The sequence below is a fragment of the Brienomyrus brachyistius genome, chromosome 14 (assembly GCF_023856365.1).
Source record: "Brienomyrus brachyistius isolate T26 chromosome 14, BBRACH_0.4, whole genome shotgun sequence".
Classification (NCBI taxonomy): Eukaryota; Metazoa; Chordata; class Actinopteri; order Osteoglossiformes; family Mormyridae; genus Brienomyrus; species Brienomyrus brachyistius.
The window spans coordinates 25,656,818-25,684,419 of NC_064546.1; the positions used below are offsets into that span (position 1 = coordinate 25,656,818).

At 47.4% G+C, this 27,602-nt stretch overlaps 1 protein-coding gene across 1 annotated transcript; it reads left to right on the plus strand.

Moving 5' to 3' along the window:
• The first annotated feature begins 168 nt into the window (after window positions 1-168).
• LOC125707564 (connector enhancer of kinase suppressor of ras 3-like) lies at window positions 169-27,602 on the plus strand. The gene is given in 14 exon segments (XM_048974797.1): window positions 169-476; window positions 13,080-13,243; window positions 16,692-16,894; window positions 17,938-18,025; window positions 19,997-20,038; window positions 21,292-21,342; window positions 21,344-21,406; window positions 21,535-21,594; window positions 22,899-22,967; window positions 23,276-23,422; window positions 24,644-24,768; window positions 25,062-25,246; window positions 25,851-25,937; window positions 26,279-27,602. Coding segments are annotated over 14 exon segments (1,641 nt in total). The 5' UTR covers window positions 169-415; the 3' UTR covers window positions 26,575-27,602.

A 27,602-nucleotide genomic window follows, 5' to 3' on the forward strand; every position in this document is an offset into this window, starting at 1 on the left:
CAAACATATACTAAACTAAACTACTAAAAACTATTTAAAAACTGACGAAAATTGACAGCATTACTGTATGCCTGTCGCTCTTGTTGTTATTGTCATGTAAAATAAAAGCGCTTGAATACTCGCTCCTCCCCTAAGTAGTTTCAGCTGTATGTGGTTGTTGGAAAAAAGCTGAAACTGCAACCCGATACTCCAGTGAGTTTCCCCCCTCCCTCATCGTCTGTGCAGGGTAAGAAGTAGCTTGTGCCGTATGTGATTGTCTAGGCAGGACCAAAAGAGGATCTCGCTTTAGAGACCGCGTTGTGGAGTTTGTAGGGATAAGAGGACTATGTTTGCACATTGGAGGACGGACACATCGTTTTCGGCGCTTCTTTTATTTCTCGGGATACTTTTTTGAAGCTGGTAAATCACAAAAATAATGCAAGCCATGGACCCGATAACTAAGTGGTCACCGAAGCAAGTCGTTGACTGGATGAAAGGTATGAGTTCGGGAAAGTTGTTGTGTCTTCACTGAATGACGATATGCTCAGCATTGTAAAGTCGGCCGACCGCTCGACGGTTTGATCGCTTTGCGTCTGGCTGCTGAGTTTATGCGAAACTTGAGTTTTCCCTACCGATTCGCTGCAATTTACCATCAATGACCATCATTATTATTGTTCAGATATAATTTCCGCAAATTTCATTTGTTGTCAGTGCTGTTGTATCCTTCTTAAATGCGCTTTGCTTTCTAGCTTTTCGGCCCTTTGATCTCCCCCCAGTTGGCAGTAATTTGTGTTTCACGCTTGAAACGGCGTTCCCACGGCTGGGTAATGTTTAATGGGTAATCCTCGGTCGTTTCAACTTCAAAAAGTAGCTGAGTAATGTATCAGTATACTTAATATATAAGGTGTCGTGTGTAAATCGTGCATGAATAAAGTAACTTTGTTACTCCGGTGTTTTGCTGGGATTTGACAACGCATAATTGTGGCTTATCTGGTTTTGTGTGTGTGTGTATATTTGAAACGAAGAGAGATTAAATATTTAGGAGGCCACTCTACACCCAAAAACCGTATATGAACTTGAAATTACAGACTAAACTCTTGAATATTGCTTTTCATGTTGTAGCAAGTGCGGATGATCTGACGACCTGTTTTTCAAGTGGAGTATTCAGGTTCCCTTAGATTACGCAAAAACAAATTCACAGCGAAAAGTCATCGGTCCGATTTCTCCTGTAAAGGTATCGTCTGTTATTGACAAAACCTGTATTTCCAGAACCCACAATAGGGTGTCACTGTCCCTTCCACTAAAAGCCTATCTAATTGAAACAGACGTCAAAGCTTGTCTCCGTGATCGTCACGTTGTTTAACCAAAATTGCAAAATTCATCAAAGCTGTTCCTCCGATTACTACTTCAGATTTGCAATAAAAGGCAATTATTTGTCAATCCAGAAACGGGAACTGTATTATATTCGTCATATTACGTGAGCGCTTTTCATCATTCATAACAAATATGTAGTTTAGAATACAACGATTCCTCCAAGTTTTAATTAACACTTGTAGAGCCAATTAGATGGATGTTATCATTAAACGGACTTAAGACGGCTCAGTTATATACATACACACAGGCATTGGCCTATTTATTAAAGCGTGTTAAAACTGCGTAGCAATATGGTCTGTCCGTTATAATCCCTTTGTTTAGTGCTCCTTGGAGTGGCTCACTGATGGGTCTGCCCGTGATCACTGGCTTGCATTCTCTGCCCTGCCACTAACAGCAAGCCACTGGGTCATACGTTGACCTGAGGTTAACTCCATAAACGCCCGATGGACAATCGATCGCTGTGTCTTACAGGGTTGCTGTATGTGCTCCTTCACTAGTGGCGTTGGAGCCAGGGCTCGCTGTCTGGAGTCACTAGGGCTTAGGCTAATGATTAACCCTCAGACCCTTTACTGAGCCGCTCTTTTCAGCTTTAAGAAAGGCACCGGTTTGCCGCAGGACCACCGTGAGGGAGCTGGATTTTCCCCGTCAACTCTTCTGAGCAGCAAAACATGCTCAATGTGCTTGTCTTCATATACAGACTGCGGAGTGGATTTTGAATGAGAACTGAATGCCTTAAGGGTTTGTGCAATAGACGTACCAATGCCCCCCCGCCTTTTCCCAAACCTTAACACAATAATCACGGAGCCTTACCCCCTCTCGTCCGGATCTGACTGGTATGACATGTGAAGTCATACGTCATCATTAGTCTGTCCCCTCGGGGATGCCTTCAGGTCTCGCGTTCAGAAGGTAACTTTCCCAGACGTCGGCGTGCTTTGCGTAATTGATGGTAAAGAGCAGTTGTCATTTATCCTAATCGAAGCCGCATCTCCCCAAATCGGGCCTTGAATGCGCGGGTAATATGCTCACTCTATGCCGATGCTATGAAAGGAATGTTTAGACGACAACTCGGCCGCATACTTTCACGCTTACAGATACCGTCTCGCCGCCCCTTCCCCCTAACTTGTCCAGCGCTAACGCTCCGCCAAATAGTTTCCATTCCTTTTCAAGTTCGCTGATGTTTTAAACATGTCGTTTTGCCCTTCTGTTTAAGATGTTTTTACTTTGAAATGAGTCTATTGCCTTATTAGTTGAAATCTGGCCACTTGCTGTAACCACTTGTCCTGTTCAGGGTCTCACTGGCCTGGAGCCTATGGATGCAAGGCAGGATGGGGTGCCAACTCATTGCAGGGCACACTTGCAGCATTCATACCTCCGGGTAATTTGGTAACTCCACTTAACCTTAGCATGTGTTTGGACTTTGTGGAGTCACTGGGAGAAACCCCACAATAACACACGCAAACCTACAAACGCCACACACCCCGGGACCATGGCACAGACTTGAACCCTGCTTCCCAGCATATGGGGTAACAGTGCTAACCAGTACACCATCCCCTAATAGCTGAAGTATTTTGCTTATTAAATCTGAAATTTTATATTTCTGTGTTTTTAAAAATGTTTCAATGCATGAAACAAGTAGCTAGATTTTTCTTACTAGTAAATGTTAAGTATCTCAGGATTTATTTTAAAGCTACTTAAGTTTCATTGTAGGGTTTTAGTGTATTTAGATCTAACTAAAATTTACAGAAGCAGCTATGTGGCTACAAGTAATTTTAATACCTATTGGGCCCAGGTTCTGGATTGCAATGTTGAACACTTAAGTTTACCAGTAATCGGGGGAAACGAACATAATCAGCCCTGTTATCCGACGTCCATAAACCCCGCGAAAGGCAGCGATTCGGTGCCGTCCGTCTGACGACATCAGCGGTTACTGGCTGGGGCTTTCGGCGCAACGGCTTGGTGGGTGTGGCGAGTTTGTTTTTCCCCACTGCTGGGCGTGATGGCGCTCCCCAGGCGCTTAATCTGGAGAGACCGCAGCCAGGTGTTCGGTTCTTATCGATCTGATCGTGATCAGTTGGTGATAAGTGGAACATCAAGGAAACTCCTATTGTTCCCTGTAAATGGCCCCTCGTTAACATTCAAAGTTATGGGAATGCTACTGCAGGCTTTTTTTTTTTTCTTTTAAGTGATTCATGCATTTCCTTGGGTGAAAATGCGTGTCTTTATCTGCTCTAACCTGAATGCAGGACTACTGTAGGGTTGTTTTTGAGCAAACAGGTATGCAGACTTTTCTCAAATCCCTTCAACGGACACCGAAACTGGAAAGACAGACTGACGTTTCGGCAGTTTTCTCTCTGTTTTCAGATGTAAAAAGTTACGCTATAGTTACAAGCAATTGCAAAGCTGTTACTTTTGGTTTTGGCAGTCATTCAGCTGCTGGGAGCCCCTTGGACCGGGGCATGAATGTGGTACCTTTCTGCACCTGGACACAAGTATCTTGGTAGAGAGGAACATCCAGCTAATTTTTCGAAAACTGTGTCCCAAAACTTAGTAACTACTATCTTTTCCTGTTTTTGTTTTTAACATCGTCCACTGTGCTGTTAATTGAGGCCAGAAGATGTACCTTGGGTCAGAGTTCCTGCCCTGTCCTATTGTTATAATAGTCCTGCAATGTTTGTTTTTTGCTTGAATCAATGTCCACTGTGGAAGCCTGAGAAGGGCAAGTGGGGGCTGGGGGAGTGGTTTTGCTTTTTATTCAAATTGTGATATGCATTGCAAATTCAAACGACCTTATCTACCCAGTCGTGGCACCCTGCTTGAAGAGAACCTGAACTTTGAGTCGACCTTAGCTTCTACACCAACGTTTCAGTTTGTTCACCTTTTTAGTAATTCGTTCAAGCAGGTCAAAACGGCCCAAGCCGAGAATAACGGAAGATGAACCGGTTACATCTGCTCTGTCATGTGAAAACGTCGTAAAGCCGTCATTGGCATGAGTTATTTCCTCACCTAACCAGAAGACCTGGATCCACCCTAATTATGTGCTGTTGACAGTGTCTGAAATGTTAGCTGGGCCCGAGTGTTCGTGTTGTTCTCTTGGAGGGTATTTCAGTCTCCTCCCCAACTTGCATCATGCCTTATTAGTTCCTGGGTTTGGACCCATTTCTGCTGAGATTAGCATGTATTAAATCACAATCTGTCCCTTTTGCTCTTTGTACGAAAACAGAAGCACCTTTCGGTGATCAGTTTTAGTCTCTTTACTGTATCTCTGCACCACCTGCTAAGCAGATGCCCACAAGTTTGGCCTCAAGTCAGACGCCTCTGGCCCCCTCCATCTGCCTTCTTTGAGCAGCTCCAGTAGATCGGATGCCCTCTTCTGGTCAGCATGTGACCCCCCCCCCCCCCCCCACCACCACCACCCAGGCTTTTGGCTGTTCAAGACCCAGTGGCTATGTGAGGAATGCTGTTGATTTTTCTCAGTCGCTATTCTGAGTCTCTCCCTTTTGGGAAGAATGGGCTGACAGTAGTTCTTGGTGACCCATTTAAGCACATCGGCTGAATCGGTGGTGTTATCTGGACGCTGTACCGAAAAGAGCTAAACGCAACGTCTCTCTGTAGCCAGAAAACCTTTAGGTCAGCTGCTGTTCCTGTCGGCGCCACTGATCACTGGCTGCTGATCTTATTCGTTTTCATCTCTCCAGCCCCGAAACTCTGTCCAATCTTTACGTCGCTTGTGACCTGCCTGCAAAATCGCTTTTGGTTAATCATTAGGAAAAGAGTTTATCTGAAGGCAAAGATGCTAAACAGGGCACCTTTTTTGATAAATGGTCCATTTAGGCCATTAACGTTCTGCCAGGTGGACTCAGACTATTCGAGATTGAGATTTACAGATTAACACCTGCCCACTTTCCGCTCTGTGTTATGCGAAGCTGGCACGTGTGCATCTGACATCACGTGCTGAACCTGCCGTGAAAATGCAGCCGTGAGTCACAGCGTGATTCCGAAGGCTTTCAGGTGTGATGCGTGTCCCCTTCTGTTCCCTGTTAGGGTGTCGTGACCTGCAGCTGCTCCGCACATCATTTCGCTCGCTTTCCACCAGTCTTCCGCTGACCATCCTCCACTTCCTCCCGTCCATGTTGTCTAAAACCCCTGCATGGCTTCTCAGCTGTGGCTGTGGGAGCTGTAAACAGTCTTCCCTGGTTCCTATCAAGTGGGATTGTGGGAGGCAAGGGACAGAGGCACTAGGCGTTTGAAGGAAACCCCCCCAAACTGACTCTGATTATCTCATGGACCTTTGTGACAGCGATTTTTGACGGAAATTAACAAAACCCCCGGTGAGAGAGCACCGAAATTTCCTGAGGGAAATACCTGCTGATTTATGCCGCTGCTTGGTGTGTCCTTTTGGCGTGGCCTTCTTGGCGTGTTTAATGATATACCTGGGTAGTGCAGAACTGTTCCTTTTTGTTAATTTTATGTAAATTTTTTCCCAGGTTCCTTTTGCCAGATTTTATTTACTAAGACGAGAACAGGAAGTCTGTCGGAAGGGGTGAGTCACTGTGCTGGCGGTTTTGCCCTGGATTGTTGAACTGACAGGAGTGGCATTCTGGAATTTCATGGAATACTATCTAATTTGTTGCGAAACAGAAAATACTATTGGACAGCTGAAATGCAGTGTCATGTTTTCCTCTCCAGTTCTGTGTTTTTGTATAAAGTGCACATAAAAGCAGGGGTATTGGCTTAGACCGCTGAAGACAGATGACCAACCTGTGGCCTCTGTTTACTGACGCCTGGTATGTAAACTTTAAAGGTGTTTCTCTTGTGCAGCCTGCTGGGATGCACCTCCAGCTCCCCCTTGTCTCTCTTAGTGGTAGTTGTGAAAACCAGGCTGTCGTGATTCACCGAATATTTATTTATTTTGCAAATTCCAGTTCCCAGGGTGAAAAAAAAATTCCTCCTTCTATGTTCATTCTTAACCCAGCTGTGAGCCAAAAATATTCCCAGTTCCCCGGGGTGATTCATGCCCTGCTGGGATTAGCTGGGGTTGCCCGCTGAGGGTCATGTGTACCAATGCTGTCATGCCTTCTCACGCTGCCACTCACAAGGCTCATTACCTGACACCCTGTACACTTGTTCTAATGTCTGTGTCTGTGTCTGTGTGTGTGTGTGTCTGTGTGTCTGTATTTAAAACCTCCCCCTCCCACTTTGTTGCACTTTAATACAATTTACCCATGATATTTTGACTGGAAACAATGTCGTACAGCTTGCGGTATTGAATTTTTGTTCTCCTTTTATGAAGCATATCTGCAAACATTTAGGTTGCTAAAAAATGATTATATATATATATATATATATATATATATATATATTAAATAAAAATATAAATCCTCGATTGGTACGCCTTGTCTCTATGGCTACCTGAATGCCCTGCATGTACCCCCACCCCCCTCCTGGCTTGCAGAGCCCTGCATCATGCCTTTGTCGTCACTGGCGGCCAGCACAAAAGGAAGGGTTACCGTTTAAAGTTTAGATGCCAAAGCAGGGTAATTGTGTGCCTGCCTGTAGGGCTATGGGGCAGGGCACAGGGACCAGCGGTTTGTCACGAGATGGCTCCATTCGTAGTCTGATCAGCCTGAGGAAATTCTCCGTTAACCAACCTGACGGGTGGCCTCTGTACGTGCCGGGAAAGCAGTGCACGTGAAGATTGTTGCCCTGGAGTTGCACAGTTAATTCCCATATTGCAGTTAATTCCCATGGAAAGTTGTCAACTTGGAATATTTCCAAAATTCCAAAGCTTAACTTCCCATGGAATGGAAAGTTTCTGGAAACTTTCCACCCTTTTTGCAACCCTAGACGGGCTTGATAAAGATTCCCTACTCTTCCACCCCCCCCCCCCCCCACAGTGCTAAGAGCATCAGAGCAGGGGGCAAGGTTTACCTCGGTCTCTCCTTGGAAAGACAGGCATGGTTAGATCCCTCATCCAGGGACCAGGCCTTCACGGCATCTCCCAAGTGCACCCGATCGCACATCTTTTTCTACCACAACTTCCCACAAAAATGTGGCAGGAGATTTGATTAGTTTCTTGTTGATTTCTGAGGAGTCATTCACAGGAGTCTGAAAATGAGCATTTCGTGGCACTTTCAAGTATTTGAAAACCACCTGCAGCCATAGTGTGAAAGGGAATGCATCAATCTAATTAATTTAATTCAATATCCTGTGTTAAGGCTGCATTTTTGCTTCGTGGGGGGGGAGTATTGAGGCGATTTAGTAGTTCAGTCCTCTCTTGCCAATTCACCACTCGGCCACCATGGACCATCTGTGAGTGTGGTTATCGATGGATGAAACGCACCACAGTTGCTCCTACATGCTTGGGCCATTGTAAGTAACCATGTGCCTGAGGTATGTGATGTGGTTGATGTTTAATCCTATAATTGTTTAACGGAGGCAGCGACTATGACAATTACAGTAATTTTGGTTTGGCGCCAAGGTGGGTGGAGACTGGAAGGGTAGTAGCAGACGGTCATAAGGCCATTACGTGTCATCGCCGTTTCGTAATGTTCTTTTCATGCTGTCAGTTTGCTGTGAAGAAACTTAATTTTGGAGGTGCATTCAGCAGCTTTGGTAGAAAACCAAAAAAAGTTGAACTTCGTGACCCAGAGCTCAGCAAAAATTCCAGAATGGCTGATGTCAGGTGCCTGTAATTTCGGGTGAGTCTTTTTCACACGACCTGGTCTGACCTGATTCGAGTGTCAGCGGGGAGCCGCAGCTGCCAGGTGAAACCGAGCTGGTCAGTTCTCCTGGCACGTGAGCCGCGGTTCTTCCCTTACCCTCCCTGTCAGACGGAGGACATCCTGCAAGAAAGCATTTCAACACCAAGGAAATGTTTACTGGAAAAACAACCTTCAGTGGCAAACAAAATCTCATTAATTAATGCAGTCGGGTGCATTCTGCAGGTGAGATGTTTGTTTGAAAATGGCAAAGGGGCTACAGAGCCAAAGTCAAACTGGTTATGAATGAAACCAGGACACTGTATAACACATGGCACCAAAACAAGAGGATTTGTGTGCAAATGTTGGGCTACAGGAGTTTTACAGTAAACATTTTGGCTGTAGGATACAGTGGCAGTGTGCTGCCACCCATTTCGAATGCACTCTTGGTTGTTGCATCAGAAGACCTTTTTAAAGGTGGTTTCTACATGGTCATTGAGTCTTGGAATCCCCTCTATAGAATTTGGAGAACAATGAGCATTCCACTAATTCCCAAAGGTTTGGCGGGTGGGGGGGGGGGGGGGGGGGGACAGAGGCTATTGAAAAGTACAGCATTGCCGGTATTGTGCGTGCTGGTTTTCCCGTCCAGTGGGGGTAAAGCTGCAGATGGCAGTAGCTCCCACTGGGAAAGGGGAGGGATTCCACCCTGGGATGTGAAACTGTAACTCCCCCCCCCCCCCCCCCCCCCCCAATAGTACTCACTCTTATAGCTTAAGTTCTTTTTGATATTTTTGCACTGTTTGTTTGCAGAGTGCATTCCGGAGCTGGGTGGAGGCGTGCTTCTGGATGTCCAGAATGAGCAGGATCTCTTTCTTTCAGGGCGATGGGTGGTGTTGCATCCTGTTGGAAGACGTGTGCAGGTCACCTAAAAGCTGAGGTGCATCTGCTTAGACGGTGTTCAATGCCTCATAGGTTATAGCTAGAATTTCAACACCAAGCATGTCTGAAGGCTCTTTTTTTTTTATCAATTCATGTATGCCTTGCGATTTAAAACGTGCTTAAAAATCCCGCAACTAATTTTAAACCTCTATCCTAAAGGGATATAGCAGCAACAGCAACAACAAGATGATAACCTTTGCTATCGTGTCTTGTACATCCATGGCTGCTTGTCAGTTCTCTCTCTCCCAAGCCTTCTGGATGTTCCTGGGCCCAAATAAACACTGCAGTTCCTCCTTGTGAATGTGAGGAAGGAAACCTTCGGTTTATCAGAAGATTATAACTAAGGGTCAGATATGAAGAAGGTACGGTGGCTTCTGTTGGCAGAAATTCAGACAGAGGTCTTCATGCTGAAGCCTTTAGGTCCTAATTGGTGGCACTTGTCGACTGTTACAAAGGCAGTGGGGTCCTGTTCAAAGGGTCCTGTTCTCCAAAAATATGCTGATTTGCCCGTCTGATTTGGGCCTCCCCTAAAGCAGGAGCTTGGAGGTACAAAGTGGTTACTTTTCCAGTTAGAAATTGTATAGTGGGAGGTGACAGAACTCCATGGGGTGGCAACAGGTGGTAAACATATCTTCCCACCCCCGCCCTACCCCCACAGAATATCCCACCCACTGAGAAGAGGATTTAACTGTAGAGGTTGGGCATAAGGGTTTTTTTTTTTTTTTTTTTTTGCGAGCCCCCACATCAATCATTGCTAAAGTTTCTTAAAGAAACCTTTCTTCTCAAATTACACCAAAAAAGGTCGTGTTTGTACCCATTTGTGGATGTTTAGGGCTGCCTCATAGAAAACGGCGCCATGCAAAAAGGGAAACAAAGCTTGTTCTGGAATCGTTGGCTTTTAATAAAATTTGGAGCAACGGTTTGAAAAAACATTACTCGCGTTATAATAAAGATTAATCGCTGTTCACCCTACCCGCATATTTTCCTGCAATTGAACTTGCTATATTGGATAACTGTACTTAAGTAGTTGGTAACAGAGCTCCTTGTGAAATACACCTAGGTGAGATTGCCGTTCTCTGAAGTGCTAAACCGTGAATCACGGCACCATCTACAATACTGTCATTTTTACCTAACTTTGCATTGCTGTGCTGAACCTTGTTGCTGTGAGCGAAGAGGACGTGACCGTGAGTCCACTACTCTCTGCTGGATCTATTAAGAGCTTCTGAGGAGAGCAGGGAGCTGAGCGAGGCCATTTGGGGGGGGGGGGGGTTATACCTTCGGGACAAACCAGCCAGTCGGTGGGATGTCAGTGATGTTTGGAAGACCGGCGTCTTGCCGCTGTTCTTTGATCCTGTGCTGATGACGAGCGTGTAGCCCGCAGAAGCCTTTCATCTGAAGTCGCCGTTTGACACGAAGTCCGGAGACGACCCTCTTGATTGCTGTGTTACCCCTCCCATTGTGCTGTCCGACATTTGGGGAGCACTTGTTAATTGTTGGGTGCCGGCTAGGCTCTGGAAGGCATCTTGGTCATTTGTCCGTAACATTGACGGTCTGTCACCCACAATGCAACACGTTCGATGCTTTCGCAAAAAAACACGGCTGCCTTTTCTATATAATGCAACAATTAAGACGCAAGAGTGGATAACGTTCCTCAGCTGGCCAAGTCCCAAAGTCTTTTTACATCTTATTTAGCAGATGGCAAACGATGGCAGGGTCAGATGGTCCCTGGGGCAATTGGAGGGTGGGGGGAGTAAGGGTCTTGCCCAGGCACCCAACAGTAACATTACTCTACTGACCCTAGGATTCAACCTGGCAACCTTCTGAACACATTCCCCATGTTCAAACCCCCCTGAGCCACACACAATCCCTGTTATAGAGCTGGGTATCTCACTGGAGAATCGCTGGTTGTGTTCCTTGTATGATGGTCTGACAGTAGGACAAGTCCTGCTACCCCATTTCCTTACCCTTCTGTTAACATTTCCTCTCTCGCTTTCTGTCTCACCCCCCCCCCCAGTCTGGCTTTTAGTCCAAGGCCCTCTCCTCCTTACATCTAATAGGTTCTGGCTTCCTCCTTGCGCAGCGGGATCTGTTTAATTAATCCCCGTTACAGGGTCTCCATGGGGAGCTGCAGTCTGGAAGCCTAAAGCTGATCTGCACACCCTGCCATTAAAGTCCTCCTTATTAGTAAATGAGACCCACAAGTGAGAGAACCCACTTGTGACCTGTAACTCTACACTGGAGTTCAGATCTCGCTGGATTCCAGGGCTGAGCGTGTGGGTGTGATTTACGATTTTTCAACTTAAGTGATTTATACCTGGTTCAAGGGTACAGCAGCATTATCCATTGCTGGGATCAGAACAGGCAGTTGTTTAGATTGTCGGCCATCTTAACCACAGTGCCTCATGTCTGAAGGTCTTGTTGGCAGTCGAGCTCCGTTTTTTTGCATATGGTCGCTGAAAATCCATCTTATCATTCAGTGGTCAGTGAGATGTTAATTCCAGACTTGTGGTCCAACACTCGTGATGGATAACCACAGAGAGAGTAAACATATATCCCAAGTACAAACCTTTATTATACATTATGGGGGTGTACTTCCTGAAGAATTGTGCCATTTCAACATAACTAGAATTCCACCCCAAAAAAACTTCTAAGATCTATTAAACAGGCAGCCCCCCGCATAATTGCAGTGCCATGTTTTCTTTGGTTTGAATTTAGTTCGGTGCTCTCACTTTTAACTTTTTTTTTTTTTTGGATCTTCTAACCTCATCGGTCCTGGGAATTCTGAGCAGAAGTATGCGAGCTCTGTTTTGACAGCGGCTGACCTTTAGCCACACCCTGGCTCGTACCAGGTTCCTCGTCTTGCAAGTGAACGTATTAGAGACCTTGGAGATACGGTCTACATCCAGCAGCTGTCTCGAATTAACGTCCCCAATGTGAAAACAAATAAACCCCAGGCAGATCTCCGTGTGAGGTTGTAAAGTGGGACGCTTCCCACCCCCCTGCTCTCCTCATAGGTGAGGAACGGTTTCCTGCTTTTTGTGGAACCCGCTGCCCTTTCACAGCCCCGGAACAGTAGATTAGCACCCTCCACCTGCTCGGGAACAGCCTCAACACGCGTGTCGATCGCTTCGCATGATGAATGTTGGTCACGCTGCAGCTGATGGACACGTGGGCAGCAGCACTGGAGCACTGCAGAAGATGAAAGGGCAAAAATCCAGGCATTCTTTTTGCAAGGGAGATGTTAACATTTCATTTGAACCCAAAAACAACAATGGAATTTCATGGTATGTAGGGTTTATTGCAGGGTTCTGGTCCTGGAGGGCCGGTCTGCAACAGACTGACCCTCCAGCACTGGAATTGGGCAGACTGGCCCCCCAGGACCAGAATTGGGCAGGTCTGCTTTATCGTGACATTCAATTTCAGTCGGACTTTTCTGAACTCTTGAAGCTGTACCTTAACGATGCTTGGTAGGAAACCTTCAGGTCCTGCAGTTGGTAGCTATAGTCATTCACTGCAGAGCTGCGCTGTCCAGTCTATTTTCGATCGGTATAGGATCTCTCCAAAATCTGGGTGAGATCACCCAGGTTTTGAAGTTTCATGGTCATATCCCATGTTGGCATCCCTCAGTGGAAAAACGCCCAAATGTGTACTTAATGTTTTCCTGAGTGCACTTTGATGGATGCAAGGGAGATTACGCATGTGGTGCATGTGATCTCCCATGTATGCTCCTCAACATTTTTATCTTACGCAGGAATTAGATGGTGATATGATTTGGACAATGCTGTAAGACAGTGTTTCCCAATCCAGTCTTTGGGGACCCACAGATGGTCCACATTTTTGCTCCCTACCAGGCAGTCCACATTTTTGCTCCTTCCCATCTTGCAAAAAACGTGCACTGTCTGCAGCTCCCTGAGGACTGGGTTGGGAATTACTGCTGTATTGTAATAAAAACAAGGGCTCTAGGTGCCAAAGGTTTGTTTTTGTTTGTTTGTTTGACTAACCCAGCCACGTTCCAACCCCTTTAGCCAGACTGCTGCCTTGACGCAGGCTTTTGTCTGACCGTGTTTTCTTTGACTCCGCCCCCCGCAGGCTTGGATGACAGCCTCCAGCAGTACGTCTACAAGTTCGAACAGGAGAAGATCAATGGCGAACAGCTACTGAAGATCTCGCACCAGGACCTGGAAGAGCTGGGTGTCACCCGGATCGGACACCAGGAGCTGGTGCTGGAAGCCGTGGACCTCCTCTGTGCCCTGGTCAGTGCTAGGATCTCTCAGCCTCTAACCCAGTGTGTGTTCATTTCAGCCCGACAGTTTGGCCAGTGCTCGTGTCCACCGCACCAAGTCGTGCTAATTCCACGTTAAACCGAGCCGTGGCATCTCCAGTTTCTCCTGAGGAGCTCCCTGTCTAACCGTGGTGATTTGCTGCTGGCCACCACTGGCCTTTGGCTGCCATGGTGCATTTCTCAAGGCCGTTTGTGGGCCAGGAAAGGCACTTATTGTGTGTTTGCAGTGTCTGCTCGGAATTCTCAGCATTCCGTCCCGTGTTTCCCGCTCGGTGGCGAGTGACGGACCCTGGAAAAGGGCCGATCTCATTGCCAAGGCGTAATGTTTTTTTTTTTTTTTTTTTTTTTTTTATTTTTTGCATTGGCGGGCAGGTATTGATTTGAAAAAGCCTTTCTTCATCAAAACAAGCAAAATTATCAGACCCCCCCCCCCCCCCACATCCTGGTTTGGACAAAGTCCCTTCTCCAGAGCGAACTCGAGTCCAGGCTGCGGTGTCATGAGTTCCAGGGACACGCTGCACAACCCGGCATGCTCACATGCACGACCTAGCGGGATGTGGAGCCGTCATCCTAGCATGGTCCCTAAACAGTATTTTCCTTTTTGAACTGGTAGGCCTAAGTCGACAAGAATGTTTTGGGTCCCATACTTTTTCACCTATGTATTTTATCATTAATTGTTGTTGATATAGTTGAATACTGTTACCATGGGAACCAAGAGAACCCTGGAGCTAAATCGGAAACCAGGATATGTGTGTTTAATATGTTGTTACCATGGACTGCAGGTCAAACAAGGGTGTGAACCTGGAGGTGAAGTTAATGCACATTCTTCACGACTCGGTTTACCTCATTATCTATTGTTAAGAACCAGGGCCGTGGGCAGAATTTCAGCGCATTTCGAGGGTCAGAACGGAAAGCACATCGCATTTTTATTCGCACCTGTTGGACAAAACCGTGTCCCCGTCTTTTGGACCCTTGTCCCTTCCCCCCGCAGCTTAATAACTGGGCCACATAAGATGCATTGTTCATTGTCCCAGTCCGGATGGACAGGGAATGCGAAGGGATTCCTGCTCTGGAAATATTCACCACATCCCCGATTACACCACTTTCTATAAATTATTGATGGGGGGGGCTTTCTAAGGAAAAGATTTCCTTCGAGGTCCACGAATGAGTCAATGCTTTGTTCTGCGCATAAAGCCATCGATGTCGTTGTCCTGAGCTCTTCCCCTCCACGTGGTTTGGCCTGCTGATGTAACGACTATTAAGGGACTGAGGATTTCCTGTCCCCCTCCCTCATGAAACGGACAGGCCGGCAGTCATAAGACAGTTTGGTACCCTTCCTCATGCCTTCCTCCCTCCCAGCAGAGAGGGTGGGGATTGTGTGTCTGAAGCATATTTTTGCAGACAACCAGGACATTTGGAAGCTTAATGACCGTTAGCTATGTCGCATAACCAGGGTAGTATACAGGGGAGGACGGCTGATTGGCTCCTGGAGTGCTCCCTCCCCTGTCACTCACTGATCCAAAGCGTGTGATTGGTTAATGATATGGTTGGCCCTCAGCCAACCTATTGCAAAGGATGGTGCTGCACAGGCTGTGTTTACAGCTCTGGCGAATTTCCATATGTATGGCTGAGCCATTTAATCAAAGATGTTCTTGGGTGTATGATGTTTTAATAAACTGTTTTGGGACCCTGTTGGTGTTGGCTTGTGCAGAGTCTGCCGCTGAAACTCAAAATCCAGACCAAGATTTTGTTTCAGCCAGTTGAGTCCTCTAATTTTCTACTCAACTGGTTGGTTGAAACAAAATCTTGGTCTGGATTTTGAGTTTCTAGTCCTGAACGTTCCACCTCTGACAGCATGGAAATGTCAGACTGCTGCTGTGTGATGGTCTCTCTGTGCCGGAGAGCAGGAAACAGATGTGACCTCTCCTACTGCCCCCACCCTTACTGGGTGAGATCTGCCACAGAGGAGGTCCCTGGCACCGAGCCCCACCTACCCCCCCCCCCCCCCCCCACCCATCTGCAGGTGTGGGAGGCTCAGAAATAACACACTTTCCCCTTCCACTTGTAGAAGAACCCCTTAAGGACATTTATGGTACTTTCCCCATTTAATGCAGCAACCTGAATGCTCGTCAGCTTACATCAATGAATAAATGAGCTTATGTGTAATTATCCGGCTAAAAAATTCCTTCATAGTGACTGTCCCACTGCTAAATGTCATGGAAGTTAGTCTGAAGACCTGTTTGAAGTCAGAATTTAAATAGCTTGTACCCGTTCATCAGTTAATCTTTATACTTACCTCCAAAATTCAACATACAGTGACACTTTTATTAATCCGGACGTCTCCATTTCAGCTCCTCAACGGGGCACGAATGTGTTTAACATCAAGCGCCAATGACCAGTCTAAGACTGTTCTGCACTCTGGTGACGCTAAAAGCCGCCAAAGGTGGCCGCCAATTGCAGTTTAAGGGGTCCGGGCAGATTACTCGTTACCGTAACATGCGCGGTGCAGTGTGCGCCAGGTATGCGCGCTGGTGCCAGGCCAGCATTTCCCCCTGAATGAGACTTGCCAGAACAGGAGGCACATCCTCGTGTCGCTTCCAAGTGCTCGTCGGAACGGTTGCATTCCTTCTCCGGCATTAAACGTTCTCCCAGTGCCGCCCTTCAGGACCGCTCTAAATGAAGCTGCCTGCTTCCTCTGAAAGCCTCGGTGTAACTTGTGCTGAAGCCAGACCATGGCTGTAACGTAAATATGGATTGGCGGATATTTAACAAAATGTTTGCAGTGGGATTAGATTGAGTGATTTGGATGGAGTTTGGCTGTATCTAGGGAGCGTGGTGGCATCTTTGAGGATTTGACCACTTCCCACTCGTTGACACTTTTAGTGTTGACGCCTCTAGAGCAGGACAAGTGTGACGAAGGTAGCATCTGGATCTCATGAGTCTTGTACAAGAGACCCCCCCCCCCCCAAAGTCTGGTATGGGACCTTGAGATCCTGACCATTGAACAGCCCTATCGTTCCAGCCGTACTTCAGGCTGTTTGTACTGGGGTGGGAGGGGACAGCATTAGACCACCAGCTCGCCCCACAAACAGCGCACCATCCCGCTTTGCTTCAGTGGAGATCAATGCATAAAGAGGAAACTGAGGCCATGGAATGCGTTGTTGGCCGAGCTTGTGTGAGTCAGGTGATTGACTCGTGCCTTCCGGGGACATGGGAGTGTGGCAGAATTCCCCTCCCATCTCGTCCAGGCCACGATTACTATTATGTCTTCAGTGTTGTTTATCTTGGCTAGCTGCAGTTCAAAGCCCATAACACCTAAATAGTTTTTCTGATGACCCAATGCCTAGGAATGATTGAGCAATTCCAGCGATAACGATTCGCCTCGTTCCGGTGTAAATAGAGGCCTTTTCTCTTTGTAGAATTATGGCATAGAGACGGATATTCTGAAGAACCTGGTTGCCCAGATGAGGACAGCTACCAGCAGTCTGCGTGTGTGTACGTCTGAGCGACGGAGGAGCCCCTCCTACAACGGGAGCATGTGCCGCAAGCCCCCAAACGATTTCCTCACCCTCGTGGTGGAGCTCATTGGGGCAGCCAAGAACCTTCTGGCCTGGCTGGACAGGTAAGGTGCACCTGGTGAACCAATGATATGTTCTGAATTGGTGAGTGACAAGGGAGTGGGCACTCTGTGGGCCAATCAGCTTTCAGTCGGTGGTCCCACCCCCATATATGCTCCAGCCTGGAGAGGCTACTGTCTGGAAGCAGCATGTGGTATTATGGTAACTAATAATTAACTCCTGGGATGTCTTCCTTTTCCAGCTGTAATTTGTATTATAGGGCTGTTATTGGGTTAATATTTTGGTCAGTTCAAAGGTTTTAGTATGGGAAAAACTGTTCCCCTCACCTCTGGTATGATGTTTAGAGCAACTGATCTGTAAAACACAGACACATCACTCATCTGCGGTTACTGTGCCTTCATACAGTGCTGTGCCCCCCCCCCCCCCCCCCCCCTGAATTTTTTTTCTCTCCAATTGCTGTCAAAAGAGAGCAATGAAATCCGATACTGTCTGGTTCACTTCCTGAGAGTTGGTAGGGTTCAACGGCCGGTCTCAGATACGTGTAGGTCTCTGCTATAACTGACGCATAACCTGGAATGTTTGTTTAGCGGTCGTCGGGTTTATAAAAACCACGTGGGGTGGGTGTGGGACACCCACTCTAGCGATGCACGACTCTCACGCGGCATCCATATGTCTCTTCCTCTAGTCCCGTTCTTTGCCACATCTGAAGGATCGCTTGTTTGACCACAGAGTGCGTAGAGCCCCTAAAATGACTTGTAGCCAAACAACATGCTACGTTTTCGACTTTGAGAATGTTCCCGAATGTTCCCGAGCAAGATCCATGTATAGAAACTTCGTAGACAGGCGTCTGAGGAGTTTTTTGTGTTGTTTTTTTTTTTAGGAATAGGGGAAGTTCCATCACAACAGCCTTTTTATGTCCTTCATTTTCTATTTTAAACACTTGTGGAAGCAGTGGCCGCGAGTCTGGGAAACCCTCAGAATTCACCTGTTCAGCAGGCACCTCGATTAGTCCTGTTTCCACAGCTTGTGCCCCCCAGCACGGTAATTGGTGACGCCTGTTTGTGTCTTTTTTTTTTTTTTTTTTTAGGACACCCTTGACGGGAATCAGTGACTTTACTGCCACAAAGAACAAGATCATCCAGCAGTGCCTTCAGCTCACCACCACCGTTCAGCAGGTGAGGGAGCTCATGGTCGCCCTGAGAGACACTGGTCTGTCGAACTAGTGCAGTGACGATTTCTAGCAGCGGTGCTCGCCTCCGGAGCCTCAGGTCGCTTGATGTACGCGCTGTGACCTGCCGGTTCTAATGGGGAACCGCACTTTGGGAACTTTTTGTGTGCGCAACAGCCCCTGAGTTTTACCGTTTCGTAAAACCTCTCGGTCTCTTGAAAGAAGTTCCTCTGAAGTATCCCAGAGCCAGCTGTTTCCAGTTTTTATCCCTCAGACGTTGCACAAAGAGCGTGGAAATGTGTGTGTCTGGCAGGGTAATAATTCAGGGGGGGGGGGGGGTCCGTGTGATTTTTCATGAATAATTTACTGGTATTTCATGGCGGTGCTTGAATGCTCGTGTGAGATGGAGAATTCGAGGGCCCCAGGTCGCGTTCCATGTTTGTGGCATGATTGATTATCAGCGTATGTGGAAAACAAGACTCGTCCAAGATCTTTGACTTAACATCAGGCATACAATGGAAAGAGGACATGGATTCTGATCCAGACTGGTTCCCGCGGTGCCCCGTCCACATGCTGAGGTTTATTGAACTTGCTTCACCCCCCGCTGAGGGCTTCGACCAATGGCGTCCCACTGCGACATTTTGGATTTCGGCTCACTGCGAGTTGGGCCCCCAACCCCCCCCCCCCCCCCCCCCCCCCCCCCATCAGCTGTCGGGTGGTTAGGGCCAGATAAGCCTTCCATTCAGGACTCGTGGACTCGGAAGTACTGGTGAGAGGAGCATGATAGAGAACAGCAGCTCTTCTGTCTGACCTAGCAAACGTTGTAAAGGGGGGTGGGCAGAGATCAGAGACGCACCTGTCTGTGTCACTGCGATCTCGCCTGGGGGCAGCAGGTCTGGGACGGAGGTCGGGCTAACAATCAGACGCTACTCTAAAATCTTGCACGATACAAATGAGTTCAAGATGAAATCTTTACCTTTTGGGTGGAAAGTGTGCTATATGAAAATAAGTCGTACTAGACTGAATCGGATATGTTTACTTAAATGCTGCTGTCGGATAACGGCAAGTCGCATGATTTTTTTTAATAAGCGATTCTAAGTTCAGGTGCGGTTTTGGTCTCATGAAATGGCCCCTTGCATCTTCTGGCAATTTTGAAATTTTACTCTATTGTTGGAGGGTCGGACAGATGGGTGCTGTGGTAATATTTGCCTCCCAGGAATGTGCTTGAATTGACGAGGGATGACGCACCCCCCCCCCGAACCCCCCTTGGTTATCATTCAAATAAGATTCCCAGTGCCAAACAAACCCCCTTTCTCTGGAAGAAGCATGCGGCTATGCCCAAACATGATAGGACCCCCCTTCCACCCCCCGTTACAGAAACGGACGTGTCCCACATTCCGTCATCCTGTCAGGCGTGCAGGCGGCCCGTCCTTGATACCCGCGCTTATCGTGGCATGGGGCAGGCAAGCTGAAGCGCTGCAGGCCTCAGTCAGCGCAGTGAAATGTCAAGCGCCGACGCACTGCGATTGGTGGATGAGGTGCGATTGGCTGACAGGGTGATTGGCTGACAGGGTGATTGGCTGACAGGGTGTGCTCTGCCCTGCGGGACAGTCCGCTCTGCGCAGAGCTTTTAGTCAAAACGCTGTGTTCATTACAAGATGAGGAATGTTATTTGCTTATCCTTTAGTATGTATGTGACTTTTTTCTATGAAAGGTCCTGCTCATCTTAAATTGTAATGCCACTTAGCTCATTTAATCAGCATCATTTATCTGTACATTGTTCTGTTCTCTCTCCTGTTTCTGTCAATTCTTGTGTGTGCTTTACCAGATACTTTATTAGATTTGTGTGTGTGTGTTTTTAAATTTTTTAACTGAAATTTTTATTTTTAAAAATTTTATGCTCTGATCGAACATGATACTGTTCCAGTGGCTGATTCTGGTGGTTTTGTTTTGAACGAATGCACCTCTTCTCTTGCAGGATTGCACAGTCTATGAGATGGAAGAGAAGATTCTGGAAGTCGTAAGTAATGCGGCCGCCGCAGATGGGGAATCCGGCTTCTGGGGAATCGTTCAGTTAGCGGGCTTTCAGAGTGCTGCAGTTTGGAAGACTTTAGTCTCCAGGGCCCCTTTTTGTCATACAACGGGGGTGGGGGTGGGGGTGGGGGTTCGACACCACTGAATATAGCCCCCCCCCCCCCCATTAATCACAGTTTCCTGCGAATGACAATTACCAGGCCTCTCGTCCTGACAGCGAACTTCCTCTTTCTCAGATGTGCCGGTGAACTGCAGAGCTCCCCATGTGATCTCTCCTCCTACCTCCCATCCCTGCCCCCCCCCCATTTTTTTTGTTATTCTCTGCACCTCCATGTTTATGCAGCACTGTGGTGGTATGCGAGTCCGGCATTCAGGCTGTCGCTGGTCTCGCTCAGCCCAGGCGCTACCCGCAAAATGCTGCGCTATAGAGAGTCGCTCATTAACCCGGGGTTTGGGATTATTGTTTCTGGGCCCCCGCCCTCATCTCAGGTCTCAAAAGCTAAATACATATCTAGCGAATGCTCAGAAGATTGTAGCTAGCCGGCTGGTTAGCATAACATGTTGCTTCGGCATCTCTGCTTATTTAATATTTAGTGTAGTGACTGTTTGTGGCCGACAGGGCGGCGCCCAAACCTCAGAGGGCTCATGCAAATGCGCGGTTTGAATGCTGGTGAACACCCACACGCACCTCATGCCCCGGTCTCCACTGATTTCCTTCTGAGTATTTACGGTCGTTAAGGGCCTGTATCTTATCAGGAGCTCCGGGAGAAGAAACACGTTTTATGTTTACGTCAAGCCGTTCGCCCTAATGATGACGGCGTGAAATTATCAGCTCTAACTCAAGCAGGGCCCGAGCTGTAACGATGTAATTATGATCTGAAACACCCCGCCTTATCTTGCTCCCCCACTCTCTGTGTGTGCATTTCGGAAGAATGCAATTTAGCCACAGTAGAGATGCCAACAGTATTTAATGGGATCGTGTCTCCCTGCTGAGTTGACCAGTCTTTCCTAATCCGGTCCCTCGGGGACCCACAGTCGGTCCATGTTTTTGCTCTTCCCGAGCTCCCTGCCAGACAGTCCATATAAAACGCAGACTGGTTGCTGGTCCCCAAGAACCGGATTGGGGAAACACTGGGGTAAACCCCTGAGTCAGATATGTCTAATCAAAATATGCCTGTAAGGTAGCTTTTGCACATCGTCATTTGGTGTATTAATGATGGCTTCTGGTCTGAATTGCAGTCAAAGGTTTTGAATGGAATCTGTGACCAGACTATGGAAACTACCTCAGACCCCTCTGACCAGGCAGATTACCCGCCTGGAGGAGGTCCGGATTGTCAACAACGGGGAAGGACTGGTGAGATGGCAGGCTGACCGCAGCATCGACATCACCGAGACCCCCCTCCCCCCCCATTGTGATTTACATCTGCAATTATTTCCCAGTATAACCATTCACACCAGTGTCGCTCTCCTCCTCCTTCCCAGGGCATGTACATCAAGTCCACCTACGATGGGCTACACATCATCACCGGCACCACAGAAAATGTGAGTATGACGATGACTTGAGGTGTGGAGCAAGTAGGACTCCCGCCAGCAGGGGGTGCTCTATTTGAATGACGTTTCCTTCTCCTGTTCTTGAAGTGATAATATTGTCTATTTGTCTTTTACTGTGAATTTTTTTTCCTGCGGGGTCTGGCGATCTGTGATGTTAGCAGTGTTATTTAAGCAGATGTTAAACTACAAGAATTAACATTCACAGATTTTGTGGTGTCTCTGATAACCTATGAATTATATAACCCTATTTATGTTAGCCAATAAGATATGCTTTAAGACTTACAAAATTATTATTAGTTTATTATTGTTGTCATTGTACCTACAATGAAATTAAGTGCCATCTAAAACAGTGCATTGAAAATGGGAGAGAACATATAAAAACATAATAAAACGGTACTTAATTCATTCTCACACACACACACAAACATGCATTTGAAGGAAGGAATTATTCATGTTGGTAATGCCATGGATTGAGTTTTGTGTAACATTAACTTTTGGTTTGAAAAGGTCTTTTGGCTAATATATTTTACATCCCATAAATGCCCTTTGTGCTTTGTTAGAAGTGATATATGATACATATAGGTCCTGTGCTCACCTATAACTCTTTCTCCTGCAATCCCACCCACACCCCGAGCCTGTATAAATCTTGCTGGTATGGCAGACATTGTTGGAAAGCACATTGTTTTGGGGGGGAGGGGTGTCAGTCAGAAGTACAGGCGTGAGTCTGCATGTCTGTGGGAGAGGAAGGACCTCACTAATAGAGGGGTTCGGGCAGTGTCACAGACGCAAACCTGTCCCTTAAGTGGGACAGTGGAGATGTGTGTGTGTGTGTGTGGGAGGGGCGCGGGTCTGTCTCTTCCCCATCCCTAACTGAAGTGGCTTCCCCCTCTGACGGTCCATAATTAACCAGAAATGAGCGTTGGGCTATTAGCCAGAGTTTCATGCAGTAATGGAATTTCAATCCAGTTAACCGTGACTTCATACATTTTCTCATGCCGCTCAGCTCCTTTATAAATGTATACACAAACGGCTTTTTATCAGAGTAACAATAGGCCGTTTCTTGGTTGCATGAAGCCTGTGCACATCGCTTATTGTTCAGACCATTGTTTTGAGGATGTTTGGGGATCTCCCACCGCCCCACGAGAGACAAACGCCTTCGTCCCCCATTGTTGCAGAGCAGATATTAGCGGAACAGGCCCTGTTTAGTCCTGTTTGTCTGGCTTGTGGATGCGTCGTGTTGATGATAAGCTCAGGCCCAGGGGGGGTCTGTACTCATCCTCATGCTGTGTTTTTAGTCTCCTGCTGACCGAACGCACAGAATCCATGCAGGAGACGAAGTGATCCAGGTCAACCAGCAAACAGTGGTGAGTGGCTGAAACACTTACCATCATCGCATCTCTTTCCCTGCGGTGAAAGCAGCCAACAGGGGTATTTTGGTGGTGATGACATTTATGGTGGTTTATTTTTTTTTGCTTTAGATCACTGTTTAATCCGGTCCGCAGGGACCCAAAGAAAGTCCATGGTTTTGCTCCCTAGCAAAAATACATACGTGGATATCTATCCGCGATGATGATGATGGTTGTATCTGGTGTTTAGATGTGTCAGTAGACAAAGCGGATGCACAGATGCATTGTGGGAGGGAAGCTGCTGAACTTGTACGCTCTTGGTGCAGGTGGGCTGGCAGCTGAAGAACCTGGTGGCCAAGCTGAGGGAGGACCCAGCTGGCGTGGTACTGGTGCTGAAGAAGAGGCCCACTGGCACCACTGGCTTCACGCCGGCCCCCCTGAAAAACATGCGCTGGAAGCCCCCCTTGGTACAGGTACATGGACTTACCTTTCTCCAACATGGCTTCAGTTTACAGTTTTAAGTTCCAATTTTCCTCGTTCCAAAGTTTCCTGGCCTGGAACCAAGCAGGGGGCCAGCTAATGCTATAAGCAGCATCACCGGCTGCCTAGGGGGCCCCTGGTATTTACAAAGCTTCACCGCTGGTGCCCCAAGCACAGGCTTCACGGGCCCTATTCAGACGCCCCTGTGCAGGGACGAGAGGCCCCAATGCAGACTAATGTCAGTTATTACTGCGCTGCCTTATTGAATCTGCCTGGGCTGGCCCAGATTAAATGCACCTCCACGCCTTGTATTGACTGGAGCACTGTTCTTTATTTCACTTGTTTTGTTTGTGGAACCGGAGCATGCAAGCTTAGGCAGGTATACAGGCCACCCAAACGGGGATGGGGGCTTGGGGGGGGGGGGAGGAAGCAAGCAACAACAAATTTGGGGTGTGTAACGAGGCCAAACAATAGGGCTTATTCTGTTTTCCTAAATTACCGACACAATACTCATTCTGCCTGGGTCAGTGTGTGGAGCTCCCAGCTCGTGAATGGCATGTCTGGATGGGGAACCAGGGTGTATGTGTGGGGGGGGGTGATTACAGAAGTGCCCACTAGACCGTGAATTCCCTGTGGTGTGAAGCACCTCTCTCCCCATAGGCGAGTCATGCAGGGTCTTAGTCACTTTTCTGGGGCTGTCAAATACTATAATCCTCCCATTGTCTGATAGTCGACTCAAAGGGCCTTGGTGAGGGATCACAGGGCAGGTGCTAAAGACACTGATAAAGGATGTTTAATCTGTGCAGTTGTACAGGAAATACCAATTCGTGAGATGCTATATCTCAGAGCACATAAACAATGTTCTGGGAAGACATCAGTCTGATAACACCCCTCCTCCAACTGCGGGCAATTGAAACAAGCAAGGTTTTGTCTAGTGACGAAGTATTCCATGCTTCAGTTTGTTTGCATGTTTGTCTGTTTTGTTCTCTTGTTTTGTTTATGTGATAAATCACCGTTGTGACATTGGGCTGTATTTTAAATCCAGATGGGTTAGAAGAGTAATATGTAGGAGACTGGCTTAAAATCTTCAGTTTCAGATGAGGCAGGCAGGCTGCTTTTAACCCAGCGATTTGTCTGCCTGCCTGGCTGCCCTTCAGACAAGGACTGTTACGAGGAGCTCTGACCTGCCCGTCTTGCATTGTTATGCGTTCCAGAGCACCCCATCCCTGGCCAAAGCCCAGTCTCCAACCGGGACAGGAAACACCTCCCTCAAGATGGAGAAGCCAGCCATTTTAGACCTGTACATTCCGCCTCCTCCATCTGTACCTTATACCCCGAGGTAAAACGACCCCCCCAATCAGACCTTGTGTCATGTTACCCCATGGTTTTGGTTTGAGGTTCGGGTAGAGAGGATCTTTTTAGTGAATGTATTGTGTTTGGTATAGCGGAGGTTTCTACTGTCAATTTGATAGCTTTTATAATTAGACTATGTGACTTGTCTGACCGAGTCTTGAGTCGGCCATATCTTCAAGCACCGTTATGACAAAAGTCTGTTTCTTTTCCTCTCTAGCATTGTTTTCATTGACATGCTTCTTCCTCCTTCCTTGCTATCATGTCTTTCTGCGTGAGAAGAGATGCGATGAGGAGCTCGTACACGAACATCAACGTGAGACCAAAGGGCTCAGAGTCACCCAACTCCTTCCTGGACCAGGAGAACCGGCGGCGCTTCACCATCGCTGACTACGATAAGCTGGGCGTCCAGCCCATCGAGGTCAATGTCGTGCAGCCGCGGATGAGAGGGCAGATGCTGTCACGAGGTTAGCATCGAGCCTACTGCATCATAAGTACCGTATATTAACACATGGATTGATTTTGATGCAAATAATGATTTCTGACCCCAAACTTACACATTGTACAAGATGACAATAAATAATATACCAAATTTTATTTTGCACAGTGGTGAGCACTGTTCCCTCACACCTCTGGGAGCAGAGTTAGTCTCCACCTGGGTTCCATGTGTGTGGAGGTTGCATGTTCTCCCCGTGTTGTCGTGTGGTTTCCACCAGGTACTCTGGTTTCCCCCCACAGTCCAAATGTGGTGGAAGTTACCAAATTGCTGTGTGTGTGTGTGTGTGTGTGTGTGTGTGTGTGTGGTGGGTTGGTGCCCCATCCTGGGTTGTGCCCATAGCATCCGGGATCGGCTCCAGTCCCCCACGGCCCTGCATGGGATGAGTGCGTATGGAAGATGGGATAGATCCTAGTTTTTTTTTTTTTTTTTTTTTTTTTTTTTTTTTTTTTTTTTTTTTTTTACATTTATTAAAAACCCACTCTCTAGCTTTTCTGCTCCTCCTGTGTTTCTATCATGAAATGATAAATCGAAGAGTGAAATTTATAACTGTGACCTTTCCTTCCCCATTGCAGGTAAACCCCGCCCTCTGTCCATGCCAGTGGACACCTGCCTGATACAGAATGATCCATTCTCCAAGCCCTGGACAGCGGGACGAAAAGGTACCACCACCGGCATGGTTATAGATGTAACTAATGAGAGCCGAGATCCTCCTACACATTAGCTGAGCTTCATTAATGAAATCGATGGGACAGTGTCCAGACCGGTAGGGACTGTAGCAATTTTTAATGTCTCATTGAGATATTAGCTATGTGCAGGGGGCAGATAAATGCAGAGTCTATAGTCTAGTCTAGGGCTCCGGCAAAATGGGGGGGCCCCACCTCCACAGCAATGCAGTGCTTCAGCTTATTAAATCTGGCCAGATAAGCGAATTGGTCCCTGGCTAATGGTGCTGTGGGGGGGCGTTGTGCCAGTCTGGTCATCTGCGTCATTTCTGCCTCAGGCGAGGACCTGCTGTACAGGTACCTGAGCAACGAGCGCATCCCCACCATCGCGGAGGAGGCCCCCCCGACCCCGCCCTGCCACAGGCCCGGCGCCGGAGAGAGGCTGGTGCGCGGCGTGGACCGCATCCGGGGCAGCCGCCTGCTGGTCAGCGCCGACCTGCACAGCAGCGCCACCATCCCCTTCCAAGACGACGTGCCCAAAAAGTCACCAGCGGCCCCCACATCCAAGAAGCGCTCGTCCGAGCCCTCGCTACTGGTCAGTTGGATATCACGGCTTAAACTATTGACTCACTAACTCGTGCTTCCTGTCTGGGGTTTCCTGTCCGTCTCACCCTGGTGCCTCTCGCTGCTGTCTGCGGCACGGCCGATTGGGGGAGGGGCTATCTTGCTGGTGGAGCTTTCTGTATCTCTCCCCCCACCTTTCCGGAACATTTCAGTGTGTGAGTGGGGAGGGCAAAATGGTCCTGGTCTGGGTTCTACCACTGTGCCTGTTTTCTACTTCAAGAAAAAGAAAACTAATTCAGGTTTAGGACACACTGACCTTGTTTCCATTGTTGTGTGATAATTTAAATTATTTCATTGTTTATTGTGGAACATTTCCTGTACAGTTTATGTTGTGTTTTTGGTTTTTTATAATTATTTTTCACTTGCCAAAGTATTTGACCCATTTTTTTTTTCCTATACCATTTCGTAATACCTACAAATGTAATAATAATTTAACAGGAATAAGGCATCTTTGTCAGCTTGTATACACAAAGCTTTTGTGTATTTTTTTTCCCCCCTTCCTGTTGTTCACTGTTGCATTTTGGTTGAAAAAATGTACTCACTGCTGCAAGGGGGGCTTTTTAATCTATGCATTAAACTTTTTTGCACAGTACTGTTCAATGCAGGATTTACCCAGACTTACTTGTAACAAGATACTTGTGTGGATGTGGTTACCATGGCACCAGAAGCCTGGGGTCAGACAGAGAAGGTGGGCAAACAGATGACCATCTTGGAGATGTTGTCATTGGCTGAGCTCAACAAACTTGAAAATTTTTGAAGCTGGTTGATTATTGGGTGCAACCCACAAATTTCTCAGTGATTTTTGGTTCTGTTGCCTCCAGAGCTTTGACCTCAGCCCCATTGAGCCCTGGGAACCAGGGGCCCATCTGCTGTCCACACGGGTCAATGTCTCAGAGCAATAGTACTAATTGCTAATACGAGTTTCAGCAACAGTATTAACTGCTTCATGTCAAACGTGTATCCCACGATGCATTGTAACTGACTTGAGTTTTGTAACCTTTTTTGAGTATAGAATATTAAAGGTGCAGTTGATTTTAA